We start from the raw sequence: 19,852 nt of genomic DNA, 5'->3' as shown, positions 1-19,852 counted from the left end.
CTCTGCAGCTGTTAAAATGGGATAGACACACTGGCCGAAATGTATTTGCAAATACAATGAACATTAAATATAAATTGCCAAAATGTGTACGATGGCTATTGGACAGCACAGGAGAGGAAATGGTGTTTGGAGATTTGTGGTTGGAGGTATATTTTTCTTTTAATCAGTTCCAGAAAAAGAAATAGGATTTTGCCCTGGCTGGTGTGGTTCAGTGGTTAGAATGTCGGCCCACACACAGGCACAGAAGGTTTGATCCTTGGTCCCTGTCAGTGGCGTGCGGGAGGCAATCAATCGATGTGTCTGTTGATACACATTGATGTTTCTTTCTTTCTCTGTCTCTCCTCCCTACTCCCTTCTACCCTCTCTAAAAATCAATGGAAAAAATATCCTTGGGTGAGGATTAACAAAAACAAATAAATGAAATAGGATTTCAGGAGTAGTTTGAAAGACGGAAGTGAAAACCACATTGGCAGGTAGGAATGGGGAAGTGAAGAGTGGGAGGACATGGTAAAGCAAATCAATCAAGTAACCAGTTAGGTATGAAAGAACTTCAAAAATTTCAAAGCCTGTTTATATGTCAGGTGAGAGAATCATTGTTATTAGAGACCCAGGCCGAAGAAAACAGGAAATGAGCACAGGGGAGAGTGTAAAGCAAGTGTCCCAAAGAGGGGCAGACAGCAGTGTAGCAAGTGGTTTTGAGCCCGGGGACATTGTTTAAAGAAGATAGGAGGAAAGGGTAGGAAGCAGGCTAGTGTGTCACCTTAAGTACAGTGCAAAGTGGGAAGGCAAATACATGCTAAGTAATTTTGGAAAGATTTGGGATTTGTTTATGGGAAAGACAAAAAGAGGACGTCAAACTTATGACCAAAATGAGGTAAATGAATCATGCAATAATATAAACAATTATTGCGACTTATCAGTGGGAAGTTTGTTTTTCATATCCATGGCTAGAGCTCTGAAAAGATACTTTTTTCTTTGCTTCCCTTGTTCTCTCAAGGTTCCTGGACTGGGTGAACAGCTGGTGGGACTGCCAGTAACTTGTACTTTGCCTTTGTGGTCTCTTTGCTATAGAAAGTTTGGAGATCTCCTCCAGCGAAGTAGGAATTCAGCACTCCTTCAGTTTTTCTTCCTCTTAGGTCTGAGTAGAGTCAGACCCTGAGAGGAAAGATCAAAAGGATGGGTTGTAGCAAAATAGTAGTTTTGGAAAATATGTGCATGTATGTAATTTTGGGGATGAGAAAGAAAGAGACTTAATTTGGATTGGCATTGAAATCACAAGGGTAACCCAGCATTATTGTTTTTTCAGATATTAGGTTCCTCTGGTTCACTCTTTCTCAGAGTGTAGTCTTTGTTCTGCCTGTATCAGAATCTAGAAAGGTTGAAGTCTGCAGTCCTGGACCCAGCCTCAGAAGTACTCAATCACTTTCTGGCAAGGAGGCCAAGGAATAGGCTTTGTAATAAATTCCCCCGGTAATTCTTGTGCTTAACTCTGAGAACTTCTGCTCTAAATAGTGACCCGATGCACATTGAAAGGAAGTTAATTAGAAGGTGGCCAGTGGGGCAGGACTGACACGCCCCAGTGACTACAGAGTGAGTTGGGTCCCTCTGCCAGGTGGGGTCCCTTGGCCTGGCCTGTGGGGATCGTGCCAAAACCAGCTCTCCGACATTCCCCGAGGGGTCCCGGAGTGCGAGAGGGCACTCTACAAAGTTGCCGTCATGCAGGGTGTGGAACGCAAACACAAGTGTGCAGTCAACCAGATTTGGGGCCAACAATGCCCCAGCAACAACGTAACCGACAGCTGAAGATGGAATCGTACGGCCCCACGAATCGGGCTCCTTCCTCTCTGGTTTCGGGGTGTGTCACCCAAGAACCGCTGCTGCCAAGTCCCTGCAGCTCGGCAGTTCCTGCCTTGAGTGTCTGCCCCCTGGTGGTCAGTGAATGTCATAGTGACGGTTGGAAGGTCGGACACTTAGCATATTAGCCTTTTATACTAGTATATATAGATTCCTTAACTCTGAAGGGTTCTTTTTTAATCACAAAGTTATTAGAAGTGACTTGCATTTCATACGTTCTGGCAAAATGGCTTTCTTCCACCTAGCTCAGACGCCAGACTTCGGAAGGCCAGGCCACAACAGGTAGAAGGGCCGGGCTCTGGGGAGAGTGTGTGTGCTTTATTTAAATGTTCTTGGATGCATCCCAAGATCAAATAAGAGTTACTTCTTATCCAGTGGGGAAAATGAGTTTACTATAATAATTATAATTTCTAATGTAATAATTCCTAAGAGAAATATAGAGAAAAGGATTAAAAGGAGTTTTTATTTTTTATTTATTTATTTATTTATTTATTTATTGTGGGTTTTTTTTTACAGAGAGGAAGTGAGAGAGACAGAGAGCTAGAAACATCGATGAGAGAGAAACATCAACCAGCTGCCTCTTGCACACCCCCCACCAGGGATGTGCCTGCAACCAAGGCACATGCCCTTGACCGGAATCGAACCCGGGACCCCTCAGTCCGCAGACCGACGCTCTATCACTGAGCCAAACTGGCTTCGGCTAAAAGGAGTTTTTAAACAGTGGCTCATAGGTTCTGAGAAGTTCATAAAAATACTTTGGGAGTTCATCAAAGACGATAATGATAACTTTTATTTTCTGTTATAAGAACTGTTTTAAACTATTTCCATTGTCTTCCTTTTAAAAAAAAAATGTATATATATATATAATTTTATTGATTTTTAAAGGGAGAAAAAGAGAAATATCAATGAGAAACATCTATTGGCTGCCTCCCGCACACCCCTTTCTGGGGGTCAAACCCGCAACCCAGGCATGTGCCTGACCAGGAATTGAGCCAGCGACCTCTTGGTGCATGGGTCCACACTCAACCAAGGCAATAGTTTCTTCCTTTTAAATGGACCAGATGAAGATTGTGATTGAAAGCCTAGGGCTCAGAATGTGCTCTAAAATTATTTAGCTGAAGACTGCAGTGGTTTTGACCACTATGTGGATTTAAATGACCTAGAGTTTATATCCAGGAAGCACAGGAACACTAACACAGGCAAATTAATGAGAAGCATAAAAATCAGATTTTTTTGTAAGTCAGCCCCCAAATGATCATTAAATCTGTAAGTTGCATTTTTCTGACCAAAACAAAACTCTCACAAAGCACAGCTAGATGTTTCTAGTCTTAGTGAGAGATTTCAGTGTTGACTGCATGCTCAGTTGGTTGAGCTTTATCCTGTGCACTAAAGGTTATTGGTTTTTTTATTCTGGTCAGGGCACATACCTGGGTTGTGGGTTTGTTCCTCCAGTTGGAATGATGGGCAACCAATCAATGTTCCTCTGTCACATCAGTGTTTCTCTCTCTCCCTTCCTCTTTCTAAGCATGTCCTCCGGTGAGAATTTTTAAAAGAGAGAGAGAGAGAGAGATGTGACCTGGTATAGTCCACTCTAGTTTAAAAGTGGTTTTGTCCCTGGAGCAAAGTAGGATGTACACATTTGAGGTATTTAACACAGAAAGGTGAGAAGAAGGTTTGGAGGGAGTGATCTAACAGGGACCTTGGTGTGCACTCAGTGACATCTGCAGGATGTTGGGCTCTGCTGACCAGGCCTTCTTCTTACAGGAGGTGCAGCCATGAAAGCCGGTGTGAAAGAGGGGGACCGCATCATCAAAGTGAGTGACCGTCCCTTTGCGCATTTCCATTTCAATACCAGCTGGTAGGTAGCCATGGAGTCAGGGAGTGGTACCATGAGAGTGAGCACGGTAGTATATGGTGACAGAAGGTGAGGGCTAATATATTCTAGCCCTTCTTGACTTTATAGCAGCCATGCTTCTAGAATAGGTTTTATTATTCCCATTTCACAAATGACAAAAGCAAGATTGAGAGGGAGGTGTTGAGACCAGTGAAGGGCCCAGTGCCTTCGGATTCTTGGCTTGCTGTTCACGTCCTTTATACAATGCTCACTTGGGTCCTTGCCGGTTCTAAACTACCATCATCTTCCCTGTGCATGCAACGTTTTCTTCTGGAATAGAGTCCTAGAGCCGTTAAGTCAGTTGACACGTGTACAAGGCTAATGGTTGAAAAAAACATGTACTAAAACTTTTAAATGAATGAATGAGCAAACGAATGAAGCTGCAGGCCTTATCCTTGCAAACTTACAGACTAGCTGGGAAGACAAAACACATGGCAGATGTGAACAGGAATAAATTCATAATGTGAATTTTGAGTAAATAAGTGACCAGAGGTGGTTAAAGAACCCTGGAAAACAGCTTGCTAAAGGAGTGCCGTTTTGAACTTGTACAGGGATCACCTAGTGTCCGTCTCCGTTACTCAGTATCATTTGTTCCCCCAACAGGTGAACGGCACCATGGTGGCCAACAGCTCACACCTGGAGGTGGTGAAGCTTATCAAATGTGAGTTGGAGAGAACTGACGACTAAAGAATTGAGGGGAGCAGCTGAGCTAGTAGGGAATGGGGGAAGGGCAGGTCCTGTTGACCCTGGAGGCTTCCTTTGTGGATGTGGGCAGCAGCTGAGGCCACATCTTTTATTTTGATGTGGAATGGCCCACTTAGACTGCCACCGCTTTCTATTATCATTTCAGATGGAGACACTGCTAGTCTCTCATCAACATCTTCATCTGCATTTTTACACCCATCTCTGCACTCACATTTAGACCATGTTTTACTCAGACCAGGTCTCACTCAAATACCATTGGCTCTCACTCACAGACATTCTTCCTCATTTGTTTATTTTGGTGAGGAAAGCAAAAATACATTTGCAGCTAGGAAGATACAACAATCGAGTCTTCCCAGGTAATCAAACAGAAGCAACAAATCATAAGGAAACAGTTAAAGGGTGTGGGAAGTTTGAGGAGGGTAGAAGGCTAGAATTTGAGTGCCTTCCATGTAGCAAGCGGGCAATATACTCGGGGCTTTATATTGTCCACTTAATTTAGTGAGACAAAGGAAGAAACGAGACTGATCAGGCAGACTGTCGGGAGAATTCCCAGGTATCTATGGGTGGAATTTTGGTTGAGGTCTCTGCATGAAGAAAGGAAAGAAAGGGTACTTGTGTTGATGCAGGGTAGATAAGCAGGAATTAGAGGGGGCGGGGGCATGGTAAGTGAGGAGAACTTCTCCTACAGAATTATAAGCTTAAAGAGAGGAGAAAGGGAAAGAAGCCCTCCCTTGTAGTTTGAATGTCTGCTGTCCAGAACAGGACCATGTGAGCAAGCCTTCTTGTATCTGTCCCTCCAGCGGGTGCCTATGTTGCACTAACCCTCCTGGGTTCTTCACCCTCAACTGTCGGTGTCTCTGGGCTCCAGCAGGACCCAGACCCAGCAGGAGCTCCCCAGGTCCCCCCTGTGATCCCTCCACCACCACCTCCTCCACCTCTGCCACCTCCACAGCGCATCACAGCACCCAAACCTCTGCAGGTATGGTCCTCCTGCTCCTCTCCTCTCCTCACTCTGTTGTCCCTCTAAATAGCTCCCGTCAGGGGAAAGCAGGTTAAATTGAATGATATGCTGATAAACAGAAACAAACCAAAGAGATGTTCTTCCATGTAAACGCATGTGTAGTTGTATCAGACAGCAATATACTGTGCATTTCCAAAATGTGTGGAATACTCAGGAGGCCCTTTGAGAGTACTCCTCCCACCTCTGCAGCACAGACAGAGGCACCTGTTAAACACTGCCAGTCATTGTCGGGAGGGCGTGGAACAGGAGCAGAAGGAAGGCTTCCTGAAGAACAGGCTGCTTGGAGGAATGAAATATGGAGCCCATTCTGTAGGGGGAGAGGGTCAGGAAAGGGAACACACACATAGGAAGAGAACCCGAGGACCAGGGGAAGCTGTGTGAGGTGTTAAAAGAGATCGAGATGCAGATAGAATGGGGAATGGGATTTCCCGGTTGGAAAGAAGGCTGAGCCAGCAAGGCCTGGGAGATTTTAGAGAGCAATTTGATACCAGAGGTGATTATAGCAAGGTCTCTAGGAAGTTCAGATAAAATCAAAATAAGATGATATGTTTACTGAATTCTAGCAAGGTTCCGAGTGTTAGACTTTTATGACACAAGCTCAATTCTCATCGCTTTCCTTGCCCATGAATCAGCTGGTAGAAGAGAATCAAACTGATACCCTGTTCTCACTACTGTCATGTTTTTCATTCTTAGGATCTTGAATTTCAAAAACATGCCACCCAGATCCTTAGGAATATGCTGAGGCAGGAGGAGAAGGAGTTACAGGTACGGTCTTTGCTGAGGGTAGACGGGCCATTGCCTTAATGAAATAAGAAACTGTTAAAGCAGAATGTGACCAATAGAGTGAATAGGGTAATAGCTCATAGATAATATATAGAATAGTTTTGTCTAATACGTAGACAAAACACAAACAAGTGAGGAGACAAGTGGACTAGATTAAAATGAGGGAACATTAGAATTGAGGAAAACGGAGTCAGTTGGAATTGATCTTGATGGTTTCCAGGGAAAGGAAGGGTCAGGGAGAAGGAAGGTGGGTGCATAGGGGAATGCCCAGCAGGCTGACAGAGAAGGGGGCAGTGTTGGTGAATGGTATGCAGAGAGACTTTCAGGCCTGGAAGTGACGTGCAGAGAGAGCAGTGAGATCCCTTTAGCTGGAGTGGAATCACCAGGTTCCGGTAGTAGCTGTGGCTTGCAGCAAGCTCCTCATTTCAATTCAGCAAATTTCGGAAAGTGCCCAATGTATGTGAAGTATTGTTTTAGTCCCTATGGTATACAGATATGAAAAAGTCTTGCCCTTAACATGGAAGAACCCTGAACACATTTTACTAAGTGAAAGAAGCAACTGTGGGAATATGCTCAAAACCAGTGAATTGTACATTTTAAAGTGGTGATGTTTATGTTATTGAAATTTTTAAACGCTGTGGGAGCCCAAAAGAAGGAATAATTAATTACGCAATGATGAGAAAAGTCCTCATGAGGTGATGCTTGAGTTGGAATCATTTTGTTTCCCTCTGGAAAGTACTTTGGGCCTTGATGGGCTTAGAGCTTCTTCTGGTGACAGTAGGAATTGATCAAAGGATCTTTGGGTAGGAGAGTGAACATACCTTCAAATCTGTGTTCTTAGTGTGTTAAGTGGATTATGCATAAGGAAATCATCGAGGAGGCTATTGAAATATAATAGGTAAAAATGATGACAGGTTTAACAAGAACAGAAATAAGAACAGAAAGTTGGGGCTGGCAATGGGAGACATAGCAGAAGTCATATCAGTAGAACTTATTGTTGGAAGGAGGGGTAAAGGAGAAGAGAGAATAAAAGCCTGGAAGTTGGGTGCCTGGGTAGATGGTGATGCCATTGAGAGAGTGAGACAGGGAGATGAGCAGGGTTTAGGGGAGAGAAATGAAGGTCAGCTTTGGGTGTCCTGAGTTTAAGGTGCCCCTGGGACACTCAGATGATAAGATTATCACAGAACATATGGAGGGAACAGGGCTGGACCTGGGTTGAAATAGACTTTGGGTATCTCAGCACTAAGGTGGCAATTGAGGTTGGAAATTAGAAGATATCACCCAGGGCACCAATGCAGAGAGAGAGAGAAGAAAGCTGAGGATGGAATTTTGGAACTTATTTGCTCTGTAGCACAGGGCACCAACCTCTAACATCACACCAGTTGTGTTATATTTCCTTCTTTTTTTTTTTTTAAGTATTTTTTTTAATAAGTTTTTATTTTTCATATTATTACAAATGTTCCTCCCCCCCCCCCCCACCATTGCTCTCCTCCACCAGGTTCCCACCCCACCCTCTGCCCTTTCCCCTCTCCCCATTGTCCTCATCCATAGGTGCACAGTTTATGTTCAGTCTCTTCCCACGCCCCCCTCTCCCCTTTTCCCCAAGAATCGTCAGTTCACTCCCCTTCCATACCTCTGATTCTATTATATTCAACAGTTAATATTGTTCATCAGATTTTTTTAATTTCCTTGGTTTTTAGATTCACTTGTTGATAATTACGTATTTGTTGTTCATAATTTTTATCTTTGTTTACTTTCTCTTCTGAAAGAACCCCCTTCAGTAATTCATATAATTCTGGTTTGGTGGTGATGAACTCCTTTAGCTTTTTTTTATTAGTGAAGCTCTTTATCTGGCCTTCGATTCTGAGTGATAGCTTTGCTGGGTAGCTTATTTTTGGCTGTAGGTTCTTGCTATTCATCACCTTGAATATTTCTTGCCATTCCCTTCTGGCCTGCATGGTTTCTGTTGAGAAGTCAGCTGACAATCGTATAGGTGCTCCTTTATAAGTTACTACCTTCTTTGCTCTTGCTTCTTTTAGTATTCTCTCTTTATCTTTTGCTCTTGGAATTTTAATAATGATGTGTCTCGGTGTGGTCCTCTTTGGATTCCTTTTGTTTGGAGTTCTGTGCGCTTCCTGGACTTGTAAGTCAAATTCTTTCACCAGGTGGGGGAAGTTTTCTGTCACTATTTCTTTCAGTATGTTTTCGATATCTTGCTCTCTCTCATCTTCTGGAACCCCCATAATTCTGATGTTGGTTCGCTTGAAGTTGTCCCAGAGGTTTCTTACATTATCTTCAATTTTCTGGATTCTCTTGCCTTCTAGCTTCTGTGGAGGAGTGTCTTCTGGCTCTTTATGTTCCAAATCTTTGACTTGATTCTTGCGATCTTCCCTTCTGTTTTTAGGACTCTGTAGAATATTTTTTTATTTCAGACAATGTATTCTTTATTTCTTGTTGATCCCTTATCATTTCTTGTTGACTCCTTATTAATTCTAGTTGATCTCTTTTCATATCCTCATAGGCCTTATCCATCTTTTCTAGGAAATTCTTGAAAAACCTTATAAGCGTAGATTTGAACTCTATATCCAGACGCTTTTTGTCCTCCATTTCTTTCGTTTGTGATCTATTTTGTTGTCGCATTTCGCAGTTACAGATGGGACGGGGTTTCAGGGTGGAGCCTGCAGCTTTGGCTTCCGTCAGCCCCGCCCTATGCGGGTCCTTCAGTGCTCGCTGCCGGCGCCTCTGAGAGAAAGGTGCCCTCGATTTTCGCCTGCTGCCAAACAGTCTATGCTCTCCCCCAATGAGCCCGGTATTGGGGTTCAGTTCAGTTGGAAGTGGAGTTGGAGGTGGCGTTCACAGCAGTCTGGAGCCCCAGTCTCCTTCCCGTCAGGGCAATCCCGCGGCACAGCCGACCGTCCCTTCTCTGGGGGCAGTGTGTGCGCCTCTGGGACCTCCTTTCTCCGCTACCCCGGGGTTCCGACTTACAGCCCAGCTTCCTATGGCTGAGCCTGAGTCCCCGGGGTCTGGCCCAGATCTGGGGTTCAGAGCAGTCAGGGGCCCAGCACAGTCGGAGTTTTATCTCCTTTCCGCTAGGGAACGCCCGCCAGGCACTCGGCCTCCCTCCTCTCCGGCTCCGTCCTCTCCGCACGCGCCGCGTGTCTCCGTACCTTGGGCTTTTACAGCTCCTCCGCGCTTCCTTCTGGTTTTCTCCTTGCTTCTTGTTGTAGGATTTCCAGTCAGTCGACTTTCCTGTAATTCTGGGTAATGCCCATTTTATATTTTAGTTGTATTTTATTAAAATTGTTGTGTGCGGCTGCGGCTAGTTGCCTACCGAGCAGCCATCATCTGTATTTCCTTCTTTCTTGTTAATCCTCACCCGAGGATATTCTTTCCCCATTGCTTTTCAGAGAGTATGGAAGGGAAGGAAGGAGAGAGACACGGGGGGGGGGGGGGAAGCGAAGCATTGATGTGAGAGAGACACAGAGATTGGTTGCTCCACGCACATGCCCCAACCAGAGCCAGGGATCAAACCTGCAACCCAGGTATGTACCCAAGATCCTTTGGTGCATCGGCAGGCACTCTAACCACTTAGCAACACTGACTAGGGCTTGGACTAAGTTCTTAAAGACAAGGACCTTGCCTCTATTTCTACATTTGAATGTATTTCCTGCACAGCTGGCACAGGACCTGGCATATATCGGGCCTTGTAAATGTTTGTGGGACTGAAGGCTCACCTAGATTTCAGAGATGAGGCAGGGATAAAGATATAGTTGGGGAAAGAGTGTGAGGCGACCCAAGATATAGTGTAGAGTTAGGAAATCAAAAGAGGGCAGCATTTTGAGAAGGACCTAGAAGAGACCATTGGATTTGGCAATTAGGTCATTTTGTTCTGTAGCTGTTTGAGATACTAGGGAGGAACTAGATTGAGGAGTGACTGGAAGGCAAAGCCATTTGGGGGTAAGTGTAAACTCCTGTTTTAAAATATGTGGCCACGAAAGAAGGGAGAAAAACCTGAGGCAGTGGCTTGAAGAGTAATCAGAGTTGAGCCCTGGCCGATGTAGCTCAGTTAGTGGAGTGTTGTCCCATGCACTGAAAGGTCATCGATTTGATTCCTGGTTAGGGCACATACCCAGGTTGCAGTTCAATCCCCACTCGGAGTGTGTACAGAAAGCAACTGATCAATATTTCTCTCTCACATCAATGCTTCTCTCTCTCTCTCTCTCTCTCACCCTCTCCCTTCCTTTCTCTCTAAAAGTCAATAAAAGTATATTAAAAATAATAATTTGAGTTGATGGAAAGGGTTTTATTGTAGTGGTTTAAGATTGGAAACTTGAGAAGGAGCCATTGGAAAGAGAAAACTTTGCAGATATGTGACTTGTGCCTAAGAAGAGCGTGAGGCAGTTGGAGGCATTAACTTTGTAAAAGATTCTGGGAGAAGGAGGAATGGCTGCAAATGTTTTGAAGTGAAATAGTTGAAAAAGTTCTTACCGGATGATATTGTCTGCTGAGACTAGGGAGAGGGTTGGAGGCTTGCTAGGCCTGGAGAAGATGGAAAAAGCAAGTGTGAGGAACTTGTAAAAAGGATTGGCAGATAGCAGCAAGGCCCATATGAGCTTGAGAATATGTGCATGCAGTTTTAAATTATTTAACCAGCCAGCTTTACTGAATATTTTATTATATAGTGAAACTAGAGGCCAGGTGCATGAAATTTGTGCATGGAAGGGGTCCTTAGGCCTGGCCAGTGACCAGAACTGTCTCATCCAGTCCTGATCAGGCCAGGCCAGCTGGGGCCTGCTACAAGGAAGGACGGGGGAGGGACCGAGGGAGGTTGGCTGTAGGAGCGCACTAACCACCAGAGGGCAGCTCCTGAGCATTGAATGTCTGCTCCCTGTTGGTCAGTGTGCGTCATAGCAACTGGTGGACTAGTTCCGGTCGGTAGGTCTGTTAGGTCGTAAGGGTCGCTTAGGCATAGATAGATAGATAGATAGATAGATAGATAGATAGATAGATAGATAGATGATAGATAGATAGATGATAATAGCTGGCCATATTCAGTAATATTAAGCACCAGAAAATCTGCTAAGCACTTTACATGCAAAATCTTATTCAGACCTTATAGCTCAGCTCTCCCAAGAGGCAGGTACTGTCATTTGCAGGTACTTTTATCGATGAGGACAGATGAAAGCTTGCCCAGGTCTACACAGCTAGTAAGTGAAGGTACCAGAATTCAAAGCCAGGATGCCCTGACTGACTGCACAGCCCCAGCTGTGCATGTGTGAGCTGCACTCCGTGTGCTGTGAGGAGTGTAGATCAGTGTCGGACTGCTTCCCAACTGCGGGGCTGTGAAGAGCGATGGCTCCCTCGTCCAAGCTTCTTCCTCTCACTGCAGGTGCTTTTCACTGTGTGTTTCCTCTTTGGCACCTTTTCGTGTGCTGACCTGGACAGTCGCATCTCCCACGAGTAGTGCAGTAGTCAAAGAGCACCTCTCTTAGGGTGTGGGACTTAAGCCAGCCTTTGAAGAGTGGGTCAGATTAGGACAGGCCTTTGTGCTGTGTCGTCTTTCTCCAGGTGTCTTGTGTTCTCTCTCTCACCATTTATACTTTTTCTGCTCCTGATTGATTGTGAAATAGTGTGTGTCTACTAGAACACAAAGATCGCGCTCTCTTTGTTTGGGAATGACTACCTGTTCCTCTCACTGATGAATTGTCTGTTCTCTACTAACCACCCCATCTGCCTTTTCCCCTCCTCCCTGCCCCGCCCCCCCAGAGTATCTATGAGGTGTATAGCCGGAACCCCACCAGCCTGCTGGAAGAGCAGATTGAAGCTGCCCGGCGGCGAGTCACTCAGTTGCAGCTGAAGATCCAGCAGGAGACGGGTGGCTTAGTGGTGAGTGATAGTAGGCAGAGCTCTAGGGTGGGCACCCTGCAGGAGGCCTGGGGGGGATTAGTAAGAAAGCGAGAGCAGAAGCTAAGAGCTTGTAGTTGTGATGGAAATAAATATGGAATATTACTATTGGCTTTAGTCTCCTAATTATCCATCTCCTTCTGAGTAATTGCCTCATAGTGACATATATATTTCTACATCACCTTCACTCAGCATTCATCTGGTAACTTTTCCAACACTTATTTCTCAGATCTTCTCAAATAAATACAAGTACTTTTAAAAGTCAGCCTAAGATGCCCGGCCAGGGTGGCTCAGTGGCTGAGCATTGACCTATGAAGTAGGAGGTCATGGTTCAATTTCCAGTCAGGGCCCATGCCTGGGTTGCAGGCTCCATCCCCAGTATGGGGTGTGCAGGAGGCAGCCAATCGATGATTCTCTATCATTGATATTTCTATCTCTCTCTCCATCTCCTTTCATCTCTGAAATCAATAAAAATGTATTTTAAAATAATAATAAAAAATAAAAGTCAGCCTAAGAAAGTATTCCCAGTCAGTTGAGAGGTTTTTATAGCAGCAGCTAACGCTACTTTGTGGAAAATCCCAGAGAGGAGACTCAGGTCCTTATCTGTTCTAGTAGGGAGTTTGCTATTGGTAGTGTCTTACCTCTTGCAGGCCTTAATTATTGGGGTACATAGGAAGTAACTTTCCAGAAACTTGAGGATCTCCAAGAGTGGCATTTGCCAAGGCCAATAGAAATTATTTGAGGATTATCCACTTTCTCCTTTAGAACATCAGATCCAACAAGTCTGGGAAACATAGGCTAATCAAATGTAAGCTGTTTTATTTTCTGAAGGACTTCTCAGTGTCACATGGTTGGTTGATAGGAGCTCAGGGTCTGGACTTAATACCATCTGGATTCACATCCCAGTGCCCGTGCTCACCAGTTTTGGACAAGTTACTTGATCCCTGGAAGCCTTGGTGGAGATCAGACAGGATCTGCCTGACGGGGTTGTTGTCAGAGTTAGAGCGTGTCCTTAGCACGTGGCCTGTGCATGTTGCTGCTGTCACTGCCTGTGTACTCGTGTGCTCTGTGAGGTGCGAGTCTGAATGCAGCCCTGGCTTTATAGCTCACTGTTGGGTAGTTTGGGCAAGTTACCTAAAATCGCTGGGTTCTGTTTCCTCGTTTATAACATGAGAGGTCAACATCAGAGTTGTTGAAAGACTACTTGAGAGAGAGAAAAGAGGGCTTTATAAACAGTGAAACACCATGAATATAATTCTCTCCACATTGGCGGGCCAGCCAGCGGAGGCCAGCACCTCAGAGATCTGTAGAGATGGGCCTTTCGCATGTGCGCTCAGCATCTGCTGGAGCGTTCCGTACCTCTTGATGGAAATTCTTTCCGTGTGTAGCCCAACGAAGGCAGTGGATGCCTTGATGTCATGGTTACAAATCAAGCGAATTTTTAGCATGTTTCTGATGGTAAAGTCCTCTTTCTGCCATTAGGGGTCACCATCCTCCTGAAACTGTACAAATAAAGCAATAGCTCTTGTTGCTGGGCATTTTTAAGGCAATAAAGCAAAAGAGGCCACTAACTGTAAGCAGATAGTGTCTGCTGAGACTACGGGAAGGGTTGGTTGGAGGAAGGAAATAGTAGGGAGAGAGGTTAATAGAATTTGCCCACCCTCTGAATCTTTCTTTTTTAGGACATACTTCCACTCCATGGTGACAACAACCAGAGATCATCAGAAGGTAAGCTCCCCACCACCCTTTCTTCTCCGGCATGTCTCTGTTCCCTCTCCATGAGGCAGATTCAGGGAAAGAAAACATATAGTATCTGCCTCTGGGAAATAGTGTTGTGAGAAAAAGCAGTGCCAGAGCACAGAGAAATTGGACACAATTCACTCAGAAGAAATGAATGCAGAGTTAGTAGCACTGAGTAGATAAGTGCCAGTAAGAGATTGGAATGATGGCCCAGATGCCACCTTGCCTACCGGCACCTGGCACTTCGGAGCTTAAGAAATACTGTTGCACCCAGGAGGGTGTTCCTCGGTGGTTAGAGCCAAAGGTTCACAGGTTAGATTCCCAGTCAAGAGCACATACCTGGGTTGCAAGTTTGATCCTGTGTCTCTCTCACATCAATGTCTCTCTCCTACTCTCCCTTCTTCCCTTCCACTCTCTTTAAAAATCAGTGTAGCCCTCGCCAGTTTGGCTCAGTGGAGAGAACGTTGGGCTGTGGGCTGAAGGGTCCAAGGTTCGATTCTGGCCAATGGCACATGCCGGGGTTGCGGACTCCATCCCCGGTAAGGGGCGTGCAGGAGGCAGCCAATCAATGATCCTCTCTCATCATTGATGTTTCTATTTCTCTCCCACTTCCTTCCTGTCTGAAATCAATAAAGAAATATATATATATATATATTTTAAAAATCAATGTAAAAAATATCCTCAGGTGAGGACTGACAAAGTCAGAAAACTGAAACAAAAAAGGAAATATTGTTGCAAGAGGAAATGAACAGGACCCAGAGAGAGATGCGGACGAGGTGACTTGTGAGAGAGAGCTAGGGAGTGTTATTTCAGGAGGCGACATGGCCTGGGCACAGGTGAAAGCTAGTTGTAAAGCGTCTGACTGGAGGGATCATGAGATAAGAGAGACAAAGGGAAACGGAGAGAAAGGAAGGTGGCAGGTTCACCCGTCTGCCCTGGGCAAGGTTCCCGGTTACGGTTCTCCTTTCCCCAAACCACAGCTCCTGCTTATGTTTGCTTGTCAGGCCGACTTTCTCTGGATTCACAGGACGGGGACAGTGGCTTGGACTCTGGGACAGAACGCTTCCCTTCCCTCAGTGAGGTGAGTGCCAGCAGGGCCGAGCCCGTTTAAAGCTGTAGGTTTAGTGTTCCTTCTGCGGTTGCCAAGGCCTCTGGCCTGTCGTCTGTGGGCCTCTTTGATAGTTCCAGTTCTAAGGACTTCAGTCACTCTGCTCTGGGTTCCAAAAAAGGGATTTCAAATGCATCCTACATGAAAGATCACCAAATCTGGCTTCTATTTCATCATAGCTCCGTGCTATGATGGAGCCCTAGCCAATGTGGCTCAGTAGATAGAGCGTCAGCCTGCAGATTGGATGGTCCTGAGTTCGATTCTGGTCAAGGGCATGTGCCTTGGTTGCGGGCACATCCCCAGTGGGGGGTGTGCAGGAGGCAGCTGGTCGATGTTTCTCTCTCATTGATGTTTCTAGCTCTCTATTCCTCTCCCTTCCTCTCTGTAAAAAATAAATAAAATATATATTTTTAAAAATAATTAAAAAATAAAAATCAATGGAAAAATATCCTCAGGTGAGGATTAACAAAAAAAAAAAAAGTAGGGTGGAGAGAGAGGTGTGCCATTATCTGTAGCAAGCCTTTGAGTGTAAGGGAGCAGAGACAGAAGTCTAAAATCGTGGTAGCTTGGCCCAAAACACATTTCTGCCTGGCTGCAAATACTAGTAACTCGTTCTTGATGAATGCAGTGGCCCCTGCCTAGCAGAAGCAGTGTTGCCTCTCTCTGTCTCAGATCCTTCTGTACTTCTTTTCTGGAGTGGTCAGAGGATTTCACCCTTTGGCCCCAAAGATCCCTCTTCCAGGTGTTCTCAGTTTGCATATGTAAACTGCAAATATAGACTTGCATATAAAAATACAAGTGAGTGAAAGAAGTCATAGTGATGTTCACAAAGTATATACTTAACCAGGTTAATTATGTGAACCAGTCATTTAAAACCTAATTTTAAATAAGAGTTGGAATTTCCTTTCCTAACTGCTCCTGTCCACTTGGGGGAAGATGATGCATGAATGTGAAAGGATCAGCATTCAGGAAAGACATGAAGACGGGGCCAGAGGATCCTAAATGCTCTACGTTATCTGGAGGGTTCGACATCTGGGAGGCATCCTAGCTTAGTGCAGAGGGCTTGGTTAATGCGGTGAGTCCTTCTGTGGGGTGAGACTGTCCGGTTGAAGCCGGGGAATACCACATTAGTAGCTATTTGACCAAGTCTTCTATCTGCTCCAAGTGTAAGAGTCCTTGTGTGAAAAATAGGAAGAATAATAGTATCTCCCTCAAAGGACTGTTGTGAGAACTAGTCAGGTACTATATAATCAAGTCATAATACAGTGTCAGGCACAGAATTAGTACTGAATTCATATTAGTGTTACCACCAAGTGAGCAGAGCTCTGAGAGTCTTTTGGATGAGTTTCCTTCTCACGGAATCCTCTGTTCCTTTAGTCATTGATAAATCGGAACTCGGTGCTGTCAGACCCTGGACTCGACAGTCCTCGAACCTCCCCTGTGATCATGGCCAGGGGGGCCCAGCACCACAGGTGGCAGGGCTCGGATGCTCCAGCTCCCCCTGCCAGCGACCAGGTGAGTGACTCAGAGCCACCCTGCAGTCTTCCTCCCCTCTTTCCAAAACTGGGTCACCAGTGCATGGTCTTAAATAATCAAACTAAACCTCTGTTTTGAGATACACACTTACCTAAAGAATAAATGGTAAAGAAAGAACTTGTTATCAGTAAGTGCATGAAAGTAAGACCATCGCCTCTGTGTGAAGAGTCAGTGAACACATCTGAAGCGAAGTGATGTCTAAGGAGAGGGTAGGTGATCTTTCAGTGTCTGTATAAAACAGGAAATAGGTTTGTTTAGTGTCTCTCCAGAATAGTAATAGCAAATTACTCTGTTTTTAGCAAACTCCTTTTGGTAAACATGATCTTATTATCTATCACCCTAATATGGAGAACAAATAAAAGCTCAGGTACCTGGGACCTTCCCCGATTACCCGCCCCTCACCCTCAGGGGCTCTTCCCTGGGACCTGAGCTTCCGCACAGCCTGACCTACAGCCACTGCTTTGAAGGGGACAGCTGGGTTCCAGGGAGGTTTCAGGAAGACAGGTGTCTGCTCCAGGCAGAGAGCTTTCTAGGAATCCGGGCTGTCTGACGACGGGAGGGCGGGCTGGAGAGCCAGGGAATTGCTTGTTGTTCAGGCAGGAGGCCGGTCCTGCCCGTTAGAGACACCGGAAAAAGAACTCTGAGTTTTGTAAAAACTGTGTCTCTTACAATCCATCTGCTACCACCATAATGATTTTTTCCATAGTCTCAAGCCAATTGTATAATGTTACATAATATTTTTCCTTAAGCTAACTCACTTGTTTATACTTCAGTTTATTTTAAAGCAGTTCTCTCATTCCCTTACATTAAAACCAGTATCACACACTATTTCATGCTTTAGTTATACCCCCAGGATAGAGTTTGGTTACTTTCAGCTCATGGAGGGAGAATGGTGGGGAAATGGGCCTTCCTTGTATTAAAATGCCTAGTGCACCAGCTGCTGTGCTAGATCCTTTAGGAAAAAATGCCTCACTTAATTTTCCCCATCAGAAAAGGAAGTAGGCATCAGTATCTCCATTTGTAAGTGAGACAAGTGAGGCCAGTAAAGGCAAAGGCACTGTTCAGGGACTCAGCTTGGTAATGGCAACGTCAGACAAGCACTTAGTTCTCCTGAGCCCCAGCCAGGCCGCTCCTCCCCCGCTGCTCTCTGAGGGGCCCTCCCCACCCCATGGGAGGCACTGCAGGACCAAGTGAGGGTCGGAGGGAGGTAGGTTCGCATGCTGATCTTAGGGAGGGTTTCTGGCAGGTGGCTCATAGGAGCAGTAATCAGTCTGGGATTCCGTTTTTTCTTCCTTTGAATCTGTTCATCTTCTGAAAACTATTTAAATTGCTATTTTTGAGTGATAAGAGCAAATATAGTATAGTTTCAATTTCTTAACAATAATCTATGTTAGTAAGAGTCTGGAGAAACCTGTACTGTCCATGAAACTGTCAGCAGCAGGGCATGGGATCAAAGGGAACTTTCTGTTACATAATCCTGAAATGTTTGGTTATTTTATAATAAGCTTTGTAATCAGAAAAACTACATATTTGTAAAGACTTAAAGAAAAAAAATCCTCCCCCAAACAAGCAAAAACCTGGTGCTTTCAGGTTCTGAGAGCCAAGTAGAGGCATCTAGCACCTCTCCTTCCTCCTCTTCTCCCCTGTCCCGCAGCCCCCGCCCCCATCCTCTGAGGTATACAAATATAGCACAGCAGGCTTGACTCTGCAGCTTTGCACTTGCCGTTCAGTCTCTCTGGGGCCTCACCTTCTCATTTTTAAATGAGTGCTAGACTCTGAGGTGTCTTCCAGGTCTCTCACATTTGTGACTCAGTGATTCTGGGCTTAGAGTCTATACAACCCAGGAGAACAAAGATGAGTGAGGAGTAGGGAAAGGCCCCCTAGATAGTGGATTAGGAAGTATCTGAGGCCTGGAAAGAGGGGGGCCTGAGTAATCTTAGGTGGGCTCCAGAAGCTGGGAAGTTGTTAGAAATGAGGTAGGTTAAATTGAGAGGAAAATATAATTGCTATAAAAGCTTTGAACTTGCAAGGAACCTGTAGGAGAAAGCCTTGTTCATTGCAGCATCTGAAAAGTGTGTGCAATTTGAAATACCGTCATATCTTATGTCGATGGCACACCAGTGAGAGTTAGGTGCTTAAAATTGGCATAAGAGGGAGAAAGAAAAGCCAATCTAAGAATTTGGGATTCCAGACAGGTAATGGACGTCTGCCATAGACCTTGAGCAGGCAAAGGACGTGCCCAAGGAGGTAGACATGGACTGCTAGGCCCTCCAGACAGGTCCGGCTTCAGGTGCTGTCAGTGACTATCAAGTAGACACAGTAACTATCAGGTAGCAGTGTGGTAGCTGCTGGACGTGGAGGGAGGGTGTGTTCAGTGTGGGGGGGCTGTTTAGGAGAACAACAAAGCCTGCACCCAACAGGAGTGAGGTTCTTATTTTGTTGGCGGAATTCCCTCCCCAGTTCTTTCGCAAAACAGGAAGAGAGCACTTTCTCTCACTTCCCATCTTCTATGTCCTGTGACCAGGTTCCTCTGAGTCGCTTCCCGACCCCCCCCCCCCCCAATGCACTTGACTTCCTGCAAGTGGAAATCCTATTTTCTGAGATTTGGGGATGGTAGTGAGATGTCAGTGTTTGCCAGACACATGTGGCTTTCCCTGTCAGCGCTGTGCTCTTACTAAACAGGCTTCATCAAGGGATTGGATCCCCTGTCCTCTAACCTCTCATCTCTACCCCTCGGCTCTCTCCCCCAGGGTGTAGATCAAAGCCCAAAGCCTTTAATTATTGGCCCAGAAGAAGATTATGACCCGGGTTATTTCAACAACGAGGTAACGGTTTCCTGGTTTTCTCCTTTCATCATTCTTTGTCATACCCGCTGCTCTCTACTGGGGGCAGTTTGATTACACGATCTGGGAGGGAATGAGGAGGAGGGAGCCACCGCTTAGAAACCCTGGGAGCCAAGAACTTGGCCACTAAGCTGGAACAGGCCCTGCGGCTGCGCCCTGCCACTGTGTCCCAGCCAGTCTCCTTCTGCCTTCCAGAGCGACATCATATTCCAGGATCTTGAGAAACTTAAGTCACGGCCAGCTCACCTGGGGGTTTTTCTACGTTACATCTTCTCTCAGGCAGACCCCAGCCCACTGGTAAGTCAGAAGGGTCCGTCTTGACTGAGTGTCTGCTTGTGCTTCACCATGGAGCTGGGGTCTCAGCAACATTTCCGAATGAAGATGACCCCTGGCCCTGCTCCGTGGCCCCGTTAGCATCTCCGGGACGTGGATAAAGTGTCAAAGGAGGGAAACTTCAGTGAAGG

The 19,852-nt window shown here is 45.5% G+C and overlaps 1 protein-coding gene across 7 annotated transcripts in view; it reads left to right on the top strand.

Annotated features, from left to right (window-relative positions):
• The window catches only part of ARHGEF11 (Rho guanine nucleotide exchange factor 11), a 79,363-nt gene that overhangs the window by 33,323 nt on the left and 26,188 nt on the right, over positions 1 to 19,852 (top strand). For 5 of the 7 annotated variants that reach the window (XM_084865751.1, XM_084865750.1, XM_084865752.1 and 2 more), the window contains exons 4-13: positions 3,619 to 3,668; positions 4,352 to 4,409; positions 5,254 to 5,432; positions 6,168 to 6,239; positions 12,024 to 12,143; positions 13,844 to 13,889; positions 14,906 to 14,982; positions 16,387 to 16,524; positions 19,296 to 19,370; positions 19,584 to 19,685. In XM_084865751.1, coding sequence (XP_084721877.1) covers positions 3,619 to 3,668; positions 4,352 to 4,409; positions 5,254 to 5,432; positions 6,168 to 6,239; positions 12,024 to 12,143; positions 13,844 to 13,889; positions 14,906 to 14,982; positions 16,387 to 16,524; positions 19,296 to 19,370; positions 19,584 to 19,685 — 917 coding nt within the window. The remainder of the gene's footprint in view (positions 1 to 3,618; positions 3,669 to 4,351; positions 4,410 to 5,253; positions 5,433 to 6,167; positions 6,240 to 12,023; positions 12,144 to 13,843; positions 13,890 to 14,905; positions 14,983 to 16,386; positions 16,525 to 19,295; positions 19,371 to 19,583; positions 19,686 to 19,852) is intronic. The other 2 variants (XM_084865753.1, XM_084865754.1) reach the window with 1 other exon arrangement.

This window comes from Pipistrellus hanaki (genome assembly GCF_964339955.1).
Source record: "Pipistrellus hanaki genome assembly, chromosome: 18".
Taxonomy (NCBI): domain Eukaryota; kingdom Metazoa; phylum Chordata; class Mammalia; order Chiroptera; family Vespertilionidae; genus Pipistrellus; species Pipistrellus hanaki.
Note: the sequence above shows the minus strand (reverse complement) of the source record. Positions and strands in the feature narration are given on the sequence as shown.